Consider the following 15,755-nt stretch of genomic DNA (forward strand, 5'->3'; position numbering starts at 1 on the left):
GAGGTCAGAGTGGAACAAAAAACATAACATTGTAAGAAACAGCATAAAAATGTTAAAAGGAGACAAAAATTTTTTTAAAAATCTGGAAAAGACCAAATACAAAGAACAAAAGCAAATTTGAACTTTCTGTGAATATTTCCTGTTATAGAACAAATTAAGAAAGGGAAGATGGCAGCAGTGCTGTAATTTGTCAATCTCCGAACCGCCGCATAGCAGCAACTGGATAGCAAAGTCAAAATACTAATGAACAACATTACAACAAATTTAGATGGCATCATATACTTAAATCCTGAAATATAAGTGGGTGAAGACAAGCTACCAAAAGCCACAAGACTACAAAGTGGTACTGGCATCTATTTGGGAGAAGTAGAGGATGGCAATAGGGCATCTAATGGACCTGAGAACAGAACTTACATAGAATGATTATTGAAACACATAGCAGTCCAAGTTGCAAATAGCCATTTGAAACTGGGAGAGGCTTTGAGCATTCCAGTGGTGAGTGAGTGCAGGAGACCTGCAGTAATGTCTGAAGGAATGAAGCAATGTAGTCCATATGAACTTTTGAAATGATTTGCCATATTTGTCAAGGCTCCACAGAAGAGACACTGCTGGCTGTAAAACCAAAACTGAGCAGGAGAGTGACAACAGACACAAAGGAAGATAAGGTTAAATACAGTGAAGGGAGGAACTGTTGACCAAGAAATCTCAGCAGAATACTGTTTTTGTTTTTGAACACTGAAAACAAAAACAAAAACAAAAAAACCAACAACAACAAAACAGCTGAGGTTTGAGAAGCTCCCATGACCCATGCCTCCTCAAAGTTAAAGAAAATTATTTTTACTTAAGAAGAAACCACAGAAAAGTTTTTAGATCAATCCCTTACAAAATTGATTTAAAAGAGTCAAGAGTAGAACAACATTTTTTACAAATAATGAAAATCTACCAGAAAGGTCCCCAGAGCAGATCAAAACCAGACTATTTCAAAATGTGCTAGATGTTATTAAGAAAACAGTGTAGGATACGAAGGAAATTTAGAATTGGAAAAACTCAGAAGAAAAAAAAAAAGATAAGCTCAGGAAAAGATTAGAAAAAAATTTTGGAAATTAAGCCTAAACTAGAAGGAACACAAGCAAATAAACATACAGATAGATGATGCCTTAAAAGAAATAGGTAAAAATCAAAAAAAAAAGGAAAAAAACACTTTAAAAGATTAGGAAGTGACAGATGTTGAAGATGACGCAGACGGTCCAATATACAGATAATAGGAGTCTCTGAAGAAAAAAACTCCTATTTTCAGAAAACTTTGTTAATTTTTAAAAGATTTGAAACAATATTTTTTAAATGCACTATTATACCCAAGATTATTGATCCAAAACTGCCAACATCAAGTCATAAATGACAACAAGTTACTTTAAAGAAAGGAAAAATCCTCTGGGTAGGCAAGAACAGCAAGTGATACGAAAGAAAAAAAAAAGATGATCATCAGACTTTTCCACAATTATTCTTTATACCTGAAGAAAATGGAGTAACGTGTTAAAGATACTCAAGGGAAAATGTAAGCAAAGGCTTTTATGTTCAACAAAATCGACTTTCAATTATAAAGGGCACAAACTTATCCATCGAACAAGAATTTGGAAAATACTGCTCGCTAAGCTCTTCCTGAGAAATCAGAAAATAACTAAAATAGAGAAACAGCACCATAAAGGTTGGTGGTGACCATCAAACATAGTGACTTGTACAGTTAAAAATTTGAGAGCTAGGGCTTCCCTGGTGGCGCAGTGGTTGAGAATCTGCCTGCCAATGCAGGGGACACGGGTTCGAGCCCTGGTCTGGGAGGATCCCACATGCCACGGAGCAACTAGGCCCGTGAGCCACACCTACTGAGCCTGCGCGTCTGGAGCCTGTGCTCCGCGACAAGAGAGCCCGCGATAATGAGAGGCCCGCGCACCGCAATGAAGAGTGGCCCCCACTTGCCACAACTAGAGAAAGCCCTCACACAGAAATGAAGACCCAACACAGCCATAAATAAATAAATAAATAAAGGTTAAAAAAAAAAAAAAATGCAGAATCTTAGGCCCAGTCCCAAACCAACTGATTCAGATTCTGCTTTAAAAAAAAAAAAAAATTTGAGAGCTAAAAGGGAGAGTATGATATGCAATGGCTGTATGTCCAGATGACACAGGTAGTACAACTACAGAGGAGAGACCATATGCAAAACATTTGGTTTAGCTCATAGTAGTAGTCTGATATTGTTATTTTAGGACCATTGTGTATATAATGTGGGATAGAATAAATGAATATTTAGGGGATATTTTAATTCATCCCCAATTTTCTTGAGAACCAGGATTCTTAATGTCTAGAGAAAGGAGATACAGATAAAATACAGAACAGGTTAATTTTTTTTAAATGTAGTTATAAACTTGGGTTGGGAGTACTGATAGAGACTTATGAATGTATATACACACATACTATATATATACATGTATATACATGTATATACACAGTGAAGAGACCCAGAGAAAAAAATTAACCAATCCAGTACCAATGAGCATCCCTATCACTCAGCTTGTAGTCTTAAAATACCATTTTCCACCGAAAGAAATGAGAGCTTCTTGGAAAAATAGTCTGGAAAGGAAATGTAAAAGACAAGCCTGGGATATCTTGTTGAAACAGAAGCCTTTACTGACTACTAATGTAATTTCAAAATGATTAAGGAGACACCTGAAGAGGCCCCCACTGTCCAAACATGGGAGAATTTGATCTTGAAAAGATAATAATTGTTTACTGGAACCCATCATAAACATATTTTTAAAAAATTGGTCACCTTCAGAGGATGATGGAATATCAATTCATTATCTTGAATATGGGAAAATAAAAGGAGAAATATCAGGCATTTTCCCTGTCTGTACTGTACCAATGGGTAATAAAACAAGATAAATCTCTTTTTACTGTTCTAATAATGAAAAAGAGATAATATCACCGTTTTGCAACCCCCAGTGGATTAATGGATTTAGGCTTTGAGCATCAGCCGCTATTAACATCATAACCAGACATTTTATGTCTCATAATAAAAGAACTCAGCATCCTCTGTAGTCTTGCCAAGGGATTGGAGATGAGTCTGATCATTCCTCTGGATCCAGCTGCCGAATTGCAGGAAATACAGAGGACAGAGGAACATGTGGGACTGCAACATAAGTGTGCAATTAGCAAAATCCAGTCTGCAAGAAACTGCAGGTTAAATGCCCTTGGATTCTCAACAGATAAATTGTAAGGAAGGGGATGGAGAGGAAAATTCCATATTAAAAAAAGGACAGAACTAAACTAGATTATTTAGGGATGCACATTCTGGTGATTAAACAATAGAGAAATATAAAGGAGTGATAACTATAAAATTTAGGGTGGTGGTTACAGGCGGTGGGGTGGTTGGACATTGATATTAAAACAAAGCACATGGAACAGATTCTGGGAATTGCTGGCAAAGTTTTATTTCCTGGGTGGTGTATTTTATGACAGAGTTTGCTTATAATATAACTTACTAGGCTATCCATATCATAAAGTAAAATGTTGGCCTTATAATTTATTAAACCATTTAAAAAAAAAAAAGTTGGAAGAAATAATGGTTTAAAAAAAAGAAAATTCCCAAATTTGATGAAAAACACCTGTTTACCAATCCAAGAAAATCAACAAACCCCAAGTAAGATAAATATAAAGAGAACCACACCTAGGCACATAGGACAACTGCTGAAAATCAAAGATAAACTCTTGAAAGTAGCTGGAGGAAAAAAAGAACACATTATATATAAAGGAATAAGAGTAAGAACAGGTGCTAACATCTCATGGGACACAATAGAGGCCAGAAGAGAATGAACCAGTATCTTCAAAGTGCTGAAAGAAATTTAATCTCTAACAGTTATTTATACCTCTTGGACAAGTCACTACTACTCTTAGATGTCCTCATATCTGAAATGAGAATGATACCTGCCACACGTTGTTAAGAGTCTCATATGAGATGAAGCGTGTAAACTTCTCCAGAAGTTTAATTGGTTAATTTAATTTAAATGGTTAAGTATCATGATTGCATACATATAGGTACAAACTATGTACCTATATAGTCTATGTATTCAAAAGAATAGAAAAGTGGCAAACCAATATCAACCTTATTTGGTCTTGAAATAGACGCTACTGATGCCCAATCCAGCCTGTCAGCCAAGGATAAAACCTGTCTTCTAGTAGGAGGGGTGACATCTTGTTAGAAGGAAATTCAGTACAAAAGATTAAATAAAATCCCACTCGATAATTAAGAACAACTCGTTATAGTATAGCTACATTATCTGAAATGCTAAAAATTCCCAAAATATCAGATATATTCATAAGAAAAAATGCATTATTCATGCCACCACTTACTTTCAAATGTATCTATAATTAAGAGTTGACTGGACTTCCCTGGTGGCGTAGTGGTTAAGAATCTGCCTGCCAGCCTTTCTCACCTTCTGAGATGGCACACGCTCTGTCTGTGGAGAGTGTTTCTCTCTAAATAAATCTACTTTAGGACTTCCCTGGTGGTGCAGTGGTTAAGAATACGCCTGCCAATGCAGGGGACATGGGTTCGATCCCTGGTCTGGGAATATCCCACATGTTGCGGAGCAACTAAGCCTGTGCGCCACAACTACTGAGCCTGCACTCTAGAGCCTGCGAGCCACAACTACTGAAGCCCGCACGCCCTAGAGCCCGTGAGCCGCAACTACTGAGCCCACGTGCAGCAACTACTGAAGCCCATGCGCTCTAGTGCCCGCGTGCCACAACTACTGAACCCGTGTGCTGCAACTACTGAAGCCTGCACACCTAGAGCCCATGCTCTGCAACAAGAGAAGCCACCACAATGAGAAGCCCGCACACCGCAACGAAGAGTAGCCCCCACTTGCCACAACTAGAGAGAGCCTGCGCACAGCGATGAAGACCCAATGCAGCCCAAAAATAAATAAATAAATTAATTAATTAATTAAATCCACTTCTTACCTAAAAAAAAAGAATCTGCCTGCCAATGTAGGGGACATGGGTTTGAGCCCTGGTCCGGGAAGATCCCACATGCTATGGAGCAACAAAGCCCCTGCGCCACTACTGAGCCTGCGCTCTAGAGCCCACAAGCCACAACTACTGAAGCCCGCATGCCTAGAGCCCGTGCTCCACAACAAGAGAAGCTACCGCAATAAGAAGCCCAAGCATCTAAAGGAGTAGTCCCTGCTCACCACAACTAGAGAAAGCCCGCATGTAGCAACAAAGACCCAACACAGCCAAAAATTAATTAATTAATTATTTTTAAAAAAGAAAAAAAAAAAAAAAAAGAGTTGACTATAATTTGTTGTTTAGGTAGTCTCCCCCCCTTAAAATTATTCTAGATTAGTAAATTCTAAAAAATGACCATCTATTCAGGTTGTCATGTTAGTCCATCCTTCTATTGCCTACGTGATCGGTGAGACCGAACTTTTACGTATGATTGGCTGGATTCTGCAATGATAGTCTCCTGGTCTCTAACTGTACCCCCATGGGCTATGATATAGGATTATATTAGCTATGGCAAGGCAATTTTGCCAAAGTAATGCCTTCATTTGATTATGCATACAAATGTAACCAAAGGTGGTTTTAAAGAAAATCTTTGTCCCATTTAAGTAAGTATATAATAAGTGTTGTTAAACTTGATGATCATCAGGATCACCTAGAGAGATTTTTCAAAATACAGATTCCTCAGCTCCATCAAAACATTAAGCTTCCGGTAGGTCTGGAGCCCAGCAATTTGTATTTTGAAGAATTTCCTCAGGTAATTCTGATGAGCAGCCAGATCTGGTCTAAAACAGACAGCAGACAAATATCACACATACATACACACTCATTCTCTTCCTCTCTCTCCCATTCTTCCTTTCTTACTAGCTTCTGAAAAGAAAGAGCTTATTCTAATGAGAAGTTCCTATTACTCTTTTGCTTCTCATAATTTACACTAAAATTTGGTATGGTCAGCCTTGACACAAACTCTAAAACAATAAAATGCTAGGTTACCTGGAACATCTCACTGATTCCTTCTCCAGTTTGAGCCGAAGTTTCGAAGTACAGGAACCCTTTGCTTTCAGCCCAAAGACGTCCTTCACTTTCATCAACACAGCGGTGCTTAGCACAGTCGATCTGAAATTAAAAGTTGGGGGCAGGGGGAGAGAAGATTCCAACCTTGTCCCACTAGAATAGGCCCAGTAGGTCTCTGTCAATCCTTTGCTGAGGCAAAAACTCTTAAGTGAACCCCAGTACTAGCATATAAAATTATCAGGAACAAAAAAGATTAAAAAATTACTTACATTGAATGTGGACTGATTTTCTGTGGCAAAACCACAAGTGCCTGATACCAGCATTTTCCCTTGAGAACACTGCTGCTGCTCACCTCTGTGAAAGGTGGCTTCATCACACCTGCCACACCTGAGGGCCATGGTCTGCCCTTCACACCTTTCCACAGTCCACATTTCACCTAATTGCTTCCCCTCCTCCAGTCAGGTCAGAGTGTTATTATTAGGCTCCACCTCTCCTGCTCAGTCACCAATATCCTCCCCAAGTATGGCACCAGTGAAAAAAAAATGGATAAAAATCCTGATATGCCAGGTTTTATTTTTTAATTGTTTTTGTTTTAGGGACCTTTGTTTTGAAAAGCTGTTGATTCCTATATTACAGATTGCAGAATTTTTGTCTTTTTATTTATTCCCCAAAACTCAGCCACACTCTTCCCATAATGAACCTAGAAAGTTGAGCATACCATTTCCAACGCAGTTACCTTGTTGGCACACACTGCAAATACAATATTTTCCATGTTTCCATGAGGTCCAAGATCTTGCTTCATTTCTGCCAGCCATGCATCAAGGGCATCAAAGGAATCTTTCTGCCCAACATCATAGACCAGTATCACACCCTGTGTGTCCTTGTAAAACTCATTACGAACCTTTACATAAAAGAACAGGTGCACAAAATGTAGGTATTATGATTTTATAAAAGTATATCTCGCAGTCATTGACTTAGCAAAGTGTGTTCTTTTGTGTATTCATAGTTCTTTTCTAATTGTACTACTGGCCTTTGGAGGGCTTTTTATTAAGTCAAAGTAACATAATAATAATAAAAAAAGTCACTTAGTATAGAAGGACTTGTGATGGAACTAATAGCCTCCTGCCCCACCCCTCCTCACCTCCAGTTCCACTCCCCAGAGGCGATCAATCTTTAATTGTTGTTAGTAGGTCTTTAAAAGAACACAAATTATATAGCATTCTTCTTAGGGATAACTAGGAAGGTGAGTGAATAATTAAAAAGAACTTAAGGCAAAAAATGACACAAGTATCAGCAGTAGGTACAGCCATTTATATATCACATCCCAAAGCTGGCTTCCCCCAGAATGCTAGGCAGAACCTCCCTATGACTCTTGGGTCTCTATACCAACTCTAGAACTCCAAACTCTGAGTGTCTGTGTGATGCAGTGGAAAAGAGCATGGGCTCTGGAGTCAGATCTGGGTTCACACTTACTTACTAGTTGTGTGATCTTGGGCAAGTCACATAACCTCTCTGCATCTCAGTTTACTCATCTGTAAAATGGGGATAACACTACTTACTTCACAGGGTTATTATGAGGATTAAATGAGATAATGAAGGCAGAGCACCTAAATAGTGCCTGGAAAACAATGTGTATCAGCACCTTCTCCCTTCATTCTGACTGTCCTCCTTTGATGTTCTTATTAAAAATGGCAACTGAGGACTTCCCTGGTGGTGCAGTGGTTAAGAATCTGCCTGCCAATGCAGGGGACATGGGTTCGAGCCCTGGTCCGGGAAGATCCCACATGCCGCGGAGCAACTAAGCCCGTGTGCCACAACTACTGAGCCTGTGTTTCTAGAGCCCGCATGCCACAACTGAAGTGCGTGTGCCTAGAGCCTGTACTCCGCAACAAGAGAAGCCACCGCAATGAGAAGCCCGCGCACAGCAACGAAGAGTAGCCCCCGCTCACCACAACTAGAGAAAGCCCACGTGCAGCAACGAAGACCCAACGCAGCCAAAAATAAATAAATAAACAAACAAACAAATAAATAAATGTTCCTTTAAAAAAAAAATGGCAACTGACCTCTGGGGCATATCTTCAATTCTGGGAAGAGGCAGCATGAAGTACAGGGCGCAATAAAGTGGTAGAGGCGCTAATGTGACAGGTTAGGCGGATAAGGAACAACACTGACAGACTGGGGGTTTCAGGCCAAAATTCCAGTAAGAATCTTGACAGAAGCCATGTATTATACGTTCTTTTCAGAAAATTCCAGTAAGTACTCAGACTCACGCTGGATATGTAGTAAGAATGACGACATCTCTCACATGTCTGGCATGAAGTGTCTATAGGTTTCTGAGCATAAAGAGGCACCCGGACCAAGAATGTAAGTGCCTCTTAATTTATATGAACATAGAAAGCTATCCCCTAAAATCAAAACCAACAAAATTGGAACGAATTTAATGTGATGAAGACCAGGAAGGTGTCTTCTACCCTCAGTACTCATGGCCCTTAGCCCTCCTGCAGGAGTTACAATAGAGTTTTCCCTTCTGTCTAGAAACTCCTGCTGCCTGGGCTCCCACACACCACATTCTCCAGGTTCTTAACTGATCTCTCTTCCACTGACTCCTCTTCTCTCCATTGCTCCCACTCCAGTCAGCCGCCACAATTCCAAACCCTGTCCTGGGCCCTCGTCCTTTCTTTGTTATCCTTCCTCCCAACTCAGCAAAGTCAACCACTTGCTCGGTTTCAACTGTGAGAACCTCCAAGCTGAGTCCTTTGATCGGCGCTTCTAGACCCACATTTCCAATGAGCTCTAGACTTCCAGCTGAATGCCCTGTTGGAAACTCAGATTCAATCTGCACAACAGGAAACCCTCCAATTCATTCCTTCCTAAACTTTTCCTTCTCTTGAACTTCTAGTGATGAAGCAGCACACCCCTCGCTGAGCCACTCAGGTTGAAAGCCTGGTGTTAGCCTCTGCCGCTCTTCTGTCCCTTTGCCCAGCAGATTCAAACAGTTCTGTAGAAGCCGCCTCTGCCATGCTTCTTGCACTGTCACTTCCTTTCCATTTTCATTGCCAACATTATCTCTTGACTGCATGACTGCAAGAGTCTTCTAAGCAATCTCCCTAGCAACGTTATATATTGTGCATATGTATCTTTTTAAAGCCCTGGCTCAAAAATTCTTTAGTGTTTCCCTACTGCCCACCCTCCAAAGTTCAAACTCTTTTAATTGATATTAACAGTGTCTGATCAGTCCTCCACCAACTTCCCAGCTTTATCCCCCTCCTGTTCCCTGTACTTCAAACTGGATAATCTCTCACTCCCCAAACCTGTCCTATGCCTTCCTAACTCCACCTGGAAATGGATACCTCTTCATCTTTCATTTTCTAAGATCTAGCTATAATGCTGTATCTTTCATGTAGCTTCTTCTTCCCCCTTTCTCACCACCTAACCCCCTCCACCTGCAAAACAGAATGCAATCTCTATGTCCCCTGGAATACCACAGCATTCTGTACTTCTAATAGCACTCATGTCACTTCCTGTCTAGTTTCATAGTTAGTAGCATATCCAGCTGTCTTCCCCACTAGACTGTAAGCGACATGAAGGAACATATCATCTTTGTGTCACCGCCTGGGCCTAGCAGGTATAAGTATTTGTATAATCAAATGGCTGAATGTGCTATAGTAGAGAACAAAAGTAGAGGCCAAAAGGGAAAAGAAAGAATTCCAAAATCAGATCATGCTGTTCAGACGGAGATTTGTGTGTAAAAAGAGAATTAAATGAGCTCAATGGATTTCTCTTTCAAGGGACTCAAGTTCAAGTCTGGGTTCAGCAACTAGCTGTCATCTTGAGTAAGTGACTTTATTACCTCAAGCCTTAGTTTCTGTAAAATGGAAAGGTCAAAGTTGATGCCTCAGTGGTCCCTAGAGTTCCATTATTCTTACCTCCCCAAACAGCTTTCTACTGTAGTCCTGGCAGACTTGCCACATCCAAAGTTTAATTAAATAGGATGCTAAGGGAATTGGAATTATTTAATTTTAAAGCAGAGATGGCAAACTTTCTAGCTTGTAGGTTACAGAAAGCTGTTAGTTTAATATCACTCAGGCCTCAGAAAGTTTTAATAGACCCACTAACTCATCCCAATAAACCCCAGAATTCAGCTGTGTGCACCAGTGGAAGCATGACTCGTGGTAAAATACAGGCCACTATTCTCTTGGGAGTCCCCTCTCTGACACTTTCCTCCGAGATTGCTATCTGACACACTAAGCAGACTGTCTTTTCTCAGCAGGCCCCTTGGGCAAAACTGTCAAATGGACTGGTGACAATGGAAGCTTCAATGGAGGACAGACACTAAGGATTTGAGGAAGCCAGGGACCTTGAGAATGACTGTGGATGCTTCACTAGGTGTGTGCTGGGCAAAGGTGTACTTTGGTCAGTTTAGGGCTTAGAAAGAAGATGATTGCTTTGGTCTCGTCAAATAGGAGGGTTTGAGCTACAGACAGCAAATACTTGACCAAAAAGGAGAGATCAAGGCTATTCTGGAGAAAAGGTACTTCAGAAGTGGTGATTTCAAGGTGCTTCTATTAATTATACTTCTATTTTTGTGAGCTGCTAAAAAATAGCTATTGCAATTTTGGGTTGCATTAATAAGAGTCTAGTGTCTAATGACAGAAGTAACAGAACACTCAGTCTTTTTCACTAGTTAGACAATATCTGGAATGTTGTGTTCAGTTCTCAGCTCCCTATCAGCTACCTAGAGGTTATCCACAAAGGATGCTGATTGGTCTAGCTGTGGCAGGAATAAAAAATGTTTTACCTGGAAAGGTGTAGATTAACAAATATTAGGAAGGTTCTCTTGTAAAAGCACAGACTCAGGCTATGTTGCTTCAAAAACAAGGCCAGAATCAGTAGCAAATTCAAAGGAAGGCAGCCTTCATAACAGAGAAGTTGTTAATGTAGAGTTTTTAACTCTGTAAAGGATTAACTCATGAAGTAGTGAGACCCTATCATTAGAGATACTCATTCCAAACTCTAACAGTCTGCACCACTCAAAACTGTCCCGTGTATTATATTGTCCCTGGATTCCCACCAACCTACATAACTCTTACTTCTCCATCAAGACTCAGTTTAAATGTTGCTTCCTTCAACAGGATTTCTTGACCTTCCAGATAAGCTAGGTGTGGGTATTAAATGCTCCCAAGCATTCTGTCCTTTGTTTACCATGTGTCTTCTCTGACATAATTATGTGTCATGAAAACTGGGGCTGTGTATTTTCAGTGTGCAGCATAGAAACTGGCATACTGTTATCTGGTGAATGAATGATGGCCATCAATCAGGAATGCTACAGAAATAAATCCTACAATGACAGAAGTCTGGACCACATAATTCTCAGGCATCTTCTAACTTTCCACTTACATGACTTTGGTGTAATCTAAGATTTATGTTAGCATTTCTGGTAGTTAGAATCTATGTCAAACTTTGGTCACCTAGAGCCTCCATTCCTTTTTCACTGACAATATTCTATACTTGTAAAATTGATTTAATCCACTGTAAGGCTTCACGTTTGAAAGGAATTCATTTAACCTAAATATTTGGGTATATTCACAAGATGGAAGATTATATAGCCACTAAAAGTTACGTTTCCTGTGGGAAGATGGAGTACATGTGCTTTTCCCTATGCTTTCCGCTGAGTACAAGTAGAAATCCTGGACGCTATATATAAAACATACAGAGACTTCCCTGGCAGTCCAGTGGTTAAGACTCCACGCTTCCACTGCAGGGGGCATGGGTTCAATCCCTGGTCGGGGAACTAAGATCCCACATGCCACATGGCAAGGCCAAAAGAAACCAAAGAATAAAACCAAAAACACAAAGCAAACAAACAAAAAGAAGATTCTGGAAGGTGGGAAGAAGAAGGCAGACAAGCTGGGTACCTTGGGACCTGAGGAATGACACAGCAGTGAGTTCCCTGGGTTTTCTTTTGCCTCATGTATCCAAAACTTAGAGCTGCAGAAGTACAACCTGGAAATGCCAATGGGTACAGACCAATAAAAGCCTAACAAAAGCCTGCTCTCTTTAGTGAAGGACCAGGAAAGATGATAACCACACTACTTCAGCCTGACACCTCAGAAAAACTCTGTCTCACCACTCCCACCCACTCAAGCAAAGGCTGAGTAGAAATATTAGAAAAATAAATTACTGAAAAATAGAATGAATGACATAAAAAGCCTAGTATTATAGTTGGGCTCAAGAGCAGAATGGAGGAGACAGTGGAAAGAATCAGTGAAATGGAAGGCAAAACAATAATGACCTAATCTGAACAACAGAGAGAAAATAAACTAAAAAAAGGAAAGAAAAGAAAAGGAAAAAAGAAAGAAAGAAAAAGAAAAAAAAGAGAGTCTCAGGGACCTGTGAGACTATAATAAGATCAGAGTCCTGGAAGGAGAGGAGAAACATGGTGGGGCTGAAAAAGTACTTAAAGAAACAATGTATGAAAACTTCCCAAATTTGGCAGGAGACATAAACCTACAGATTCAAGAAGCTGAGAAAACCCCAAACAGGAAAAACTCAAAGAAATCCATGCCCAAAGACATCATAATTAAACCTGTAAAAATTAAAGACAAAGGAAAAATATCATGAAAGCGGTCAGAGAAAAAATGACACCTCTCTGAACCTAAATAAGTTAACCTTCCCAATAAATATCCCATTCGTCAGAAACCCCACTTCTTCCCTGAGAGCGGTGAAATTATAGGGGATTAAGAGGCTCAGTGAGTACAAGAGCTGGCCTCAAAACCACAAATGATAAGGAAATCTAAGTAGAGAAGAGGAATATTATCATAAGAGGAGAAATGATTCTCATATAACATGAAATAACTTTGCACGGTGCTCAAGAGAAATTAGAGAAAACAGCAAAGTAGGAAGTTTTCTGTGATATGTACTATTTTCCCATGAAATACAATGTTTAAAAAACTGCTCTTTCTTTTTTTTTTTTTTTTTTTGAGCTCTTTCTTAAATGCAGAGTTGAAACAATTTTACGGCAGAAATTTCTAAGTTTAAGATAAAATGGACCTGATCTCATATAAAAAATTATTGACAATGTTAAAAAAAAAAATGGGGGAAAAAAACATTTCAAATGACAGCAGATTTTTCATCAGAAACCATGAGGCCAGAGGAAAGAAGCACATTATTTTTCAAGTGTTGAAAAAAAAAGAAAAATTGTAACCGAGCAGGACCCTATGGGGACTTTTCAGGACAGACCCCTCCCCCATATCCTCTGCTGCACCTCCTCTCTGAAGTACCTAGATAATAGTATCTGATACACACTTCCTGAGTTGTTTTACAGATGCTAAAACCACCAATGGAAGAAATTAATTACTTGATGGTCATGAGCACAAAGCCCCCCAGACCTACTGGCACCTAAGGATTGATAATGTTAATTCCTATTATTCTGCCCTGTTATCCCACCATCAACCAATCAGAGATTTGTGCACAAGCTGATCACATACCCTGTGTGGGGGGCTGGAGGGGGGGCGCCCTTGCTTTTAAAAATGCTTTGCTGAAACCCTTCGGGGAGTTCGGGGTTTTTTTTTTCCAGCATTAGCTGTCCGGGACTACTTGCTTGGCGCCCTGCAATAACTGCTGCACTTTCCTTCACCACAACCTATTGTCAGTAGAATTGGATTTACTGCGCACAGGCGAGTGGACCCAAGTTTAGTTTGGTAACAATATCAAACCAGAATCCCATAACCTGCAAAAAAAAAATTCTCCAGGACCAAAGGAGAAACCAAAACATTCTTAATCAAGGAAAACTAAGAGAACCTGTTGCCAGCAGACCTACACTAAAAGAATGGCTAAAGGAGTCCTCCACACAGAAAGGAAATGATAAAAGAAGGAACCCTGGAATATAAAAAAGGATGAAAGAACAGAATAAGTAAAAATACAAGTGAATACAATATGCTTTCCTTCTCTCTTAAGTTTTCTAAATTATGTTTGACAGTTAAGCAAAAATTAAACACTGTTGTGCTTCTAATATACTTAGAGAAAATATTAAAGACAATTATATTATAAATGGGAGAGGATAAAGGGGCGTAGAAGAAGGAAAAGTTTCTACACTCCACTCAAATTGTTAAAGTAACAACACCAGTAGCCTGTGATAACTTACATAGTGTAATAATTAGAGTATCCACTAATAAAGCTATGCAGAAAGATTTACTCAAAAACACTATAGAGGGGCTTCCCTGGTAGCACAGTGGTTAAGAATCCACCTGCCAATGCAGGGGACATGGGTTCAATCCCTGGTCCAGGAAGATCCCACATGCCGTGGAGCAACTAAGCCCACGCGCCACAACTACTGAAGCCCACGTGCCTAGAGCCCGTGCTCCGCAACAACAGAAGCCACCGCAATGAGAAGCCCGCACACCGCAACGAAGAGTAGCCCCCACTCACCACAACTAGAGAAAGCCCGCGCGCAGCAACGAAGACCCAACGCAGCCAAAAATAAAATAAATAAAATAAATAAATTTATTAAAAAAATACTATTGACAAATCAAAATGGAATTCAAAAAGTGTTCAAGTAACCCACAGGAAGGCAGGAAAAAGAAAACAGAAGTGAAAGATGGAAAACAAGGGCTTCCCTGGTGGCACAGTGGTTAAGAATCCACCTGCCAATGCAGGGGACGGGTTTGAGGCCTGGTCTGGGAAGATCCCACATGCCACAGAGCAACTAAGTCCATGCACCACAACTACTGAGCCTGCGCTCTAGAGCCCACAAGCCACAACTACTGAGCCCACGTGCCACAACAACTGAAGCCCGCGTCTCTAGAGCCCATGCTCCACAACAAGAGAAGCCACCACAATGAGAAGCCCGTGCACCGCAACAAAGAGTAGCCCCTGCTCACCACAACTAGAGAAAGCCCACAGGCAGCAACGAAAACCCAAAGCAGCCAAAAATAAATAAATAAATTCATTAAAAAAAAAAAAGGAAAACAAACAAAAAAAATAATAAACTTAAACGCTAACATATCAATAACTACGTAAGAATAGGTGGTCTAAGGACAGAAATTGGCATAATACATTAAAAAACATGACTGAACTATGTATTGTCTTATCACTTCAAATATAATGATATAAGCAGGCTGAAAGTGCAAGGATAGAAAAAGATGTATCATGCAAATATTAATCAAAGGAAAGCAGAAATGTCTATATTAATATCAGATAAAATAGACATTAGAAAGAAAATTACCAGAGACACAGGGGGGACAGGATATAATAATAAAATTATATAATGAAGGCATAGCAATCCTAAATGTATATGCACCAAACAAGAGAGCTGCAAAATATGTGAAGCAAAAATCAATAGAACTGAAAGGAGAAACAGTCAAATCCACAATTAATGTTGGAAACTTCAAAACCCCTCTTTTAGCAACTGACAGAACTAAACAGAAAATCAGCAAGGATATAAAAGAACTCAACACCACCACTGACCAACAGGCTCTAATAAATATTTATAGAACACTTTATCCAACAGTAGCAGAATATACATTCTTTTCAAGCACCCATGTAACATATACCAAGACAGACCACATCCTGGGCCATGAAAAAGAAACCTCAACAAATTTTTAAAAATTGAAATCATATAGTGTGTTTTCTGATCACAATGAAATCAAACTAGAAATCAATAACAGAAAGATAACAGGAAAATT

The 15,755-nt window shown here is 39.7% G+C and overlaps 1 protein-coding gene across 4 annotated transcripts in view; it reads right to left on the minus strand.

Moving 5' to 3' along the window:
• DNAJC27 (DnaJ heat shock protein family (Hsp40) member C27) overlaps positions 1-15,755 on the minus strand; it is a 58,290-nt gene that overhangs the window by 21,050 nt on the left and 21,485 nt on the right. For 3 of the 4 annotated variants that reach the window (XR_009703842.1, XM_061211359.1, XM_061211357.1), the window contains 2 exons: positions 6,791-6,973; positions 6,052-6,174 (listed from right to left, as the gene is read on the minus strand). Coding sequence is in view for 3 of the 4 variants with exons in the window: in XM_061211359.1 (XP_061067342.1) it covers positions 6,052-6,174; positions 6,791-6,973 (306 nt within the window). In the remaining variant the exon portion in view is untranslated. The remainder of the gene's footprint in view (positions 1-6,051; positions 6,175-6,790; positions 6,974-15,755) is intronic. The other variant, XM_061211358.1, reaches the window with a different exon arrangement.

The sequence above is a fragment of the Eubalaena glacialis genome, chromosome 14, assembly GCF_028564815.1.
Source record: "Eubalaena glacialis isolate mEubGla1 chromosome 14, mEubGla1.1.hap2.+ XY, whole genome shotgun sequence".
Taxonomy (NCBI): Eukaryota; Metazoa; Chordata; class Mammalia; order Artiodactyla; family Balaenidae; genus Eubalaena; species Eubalaena glacialis.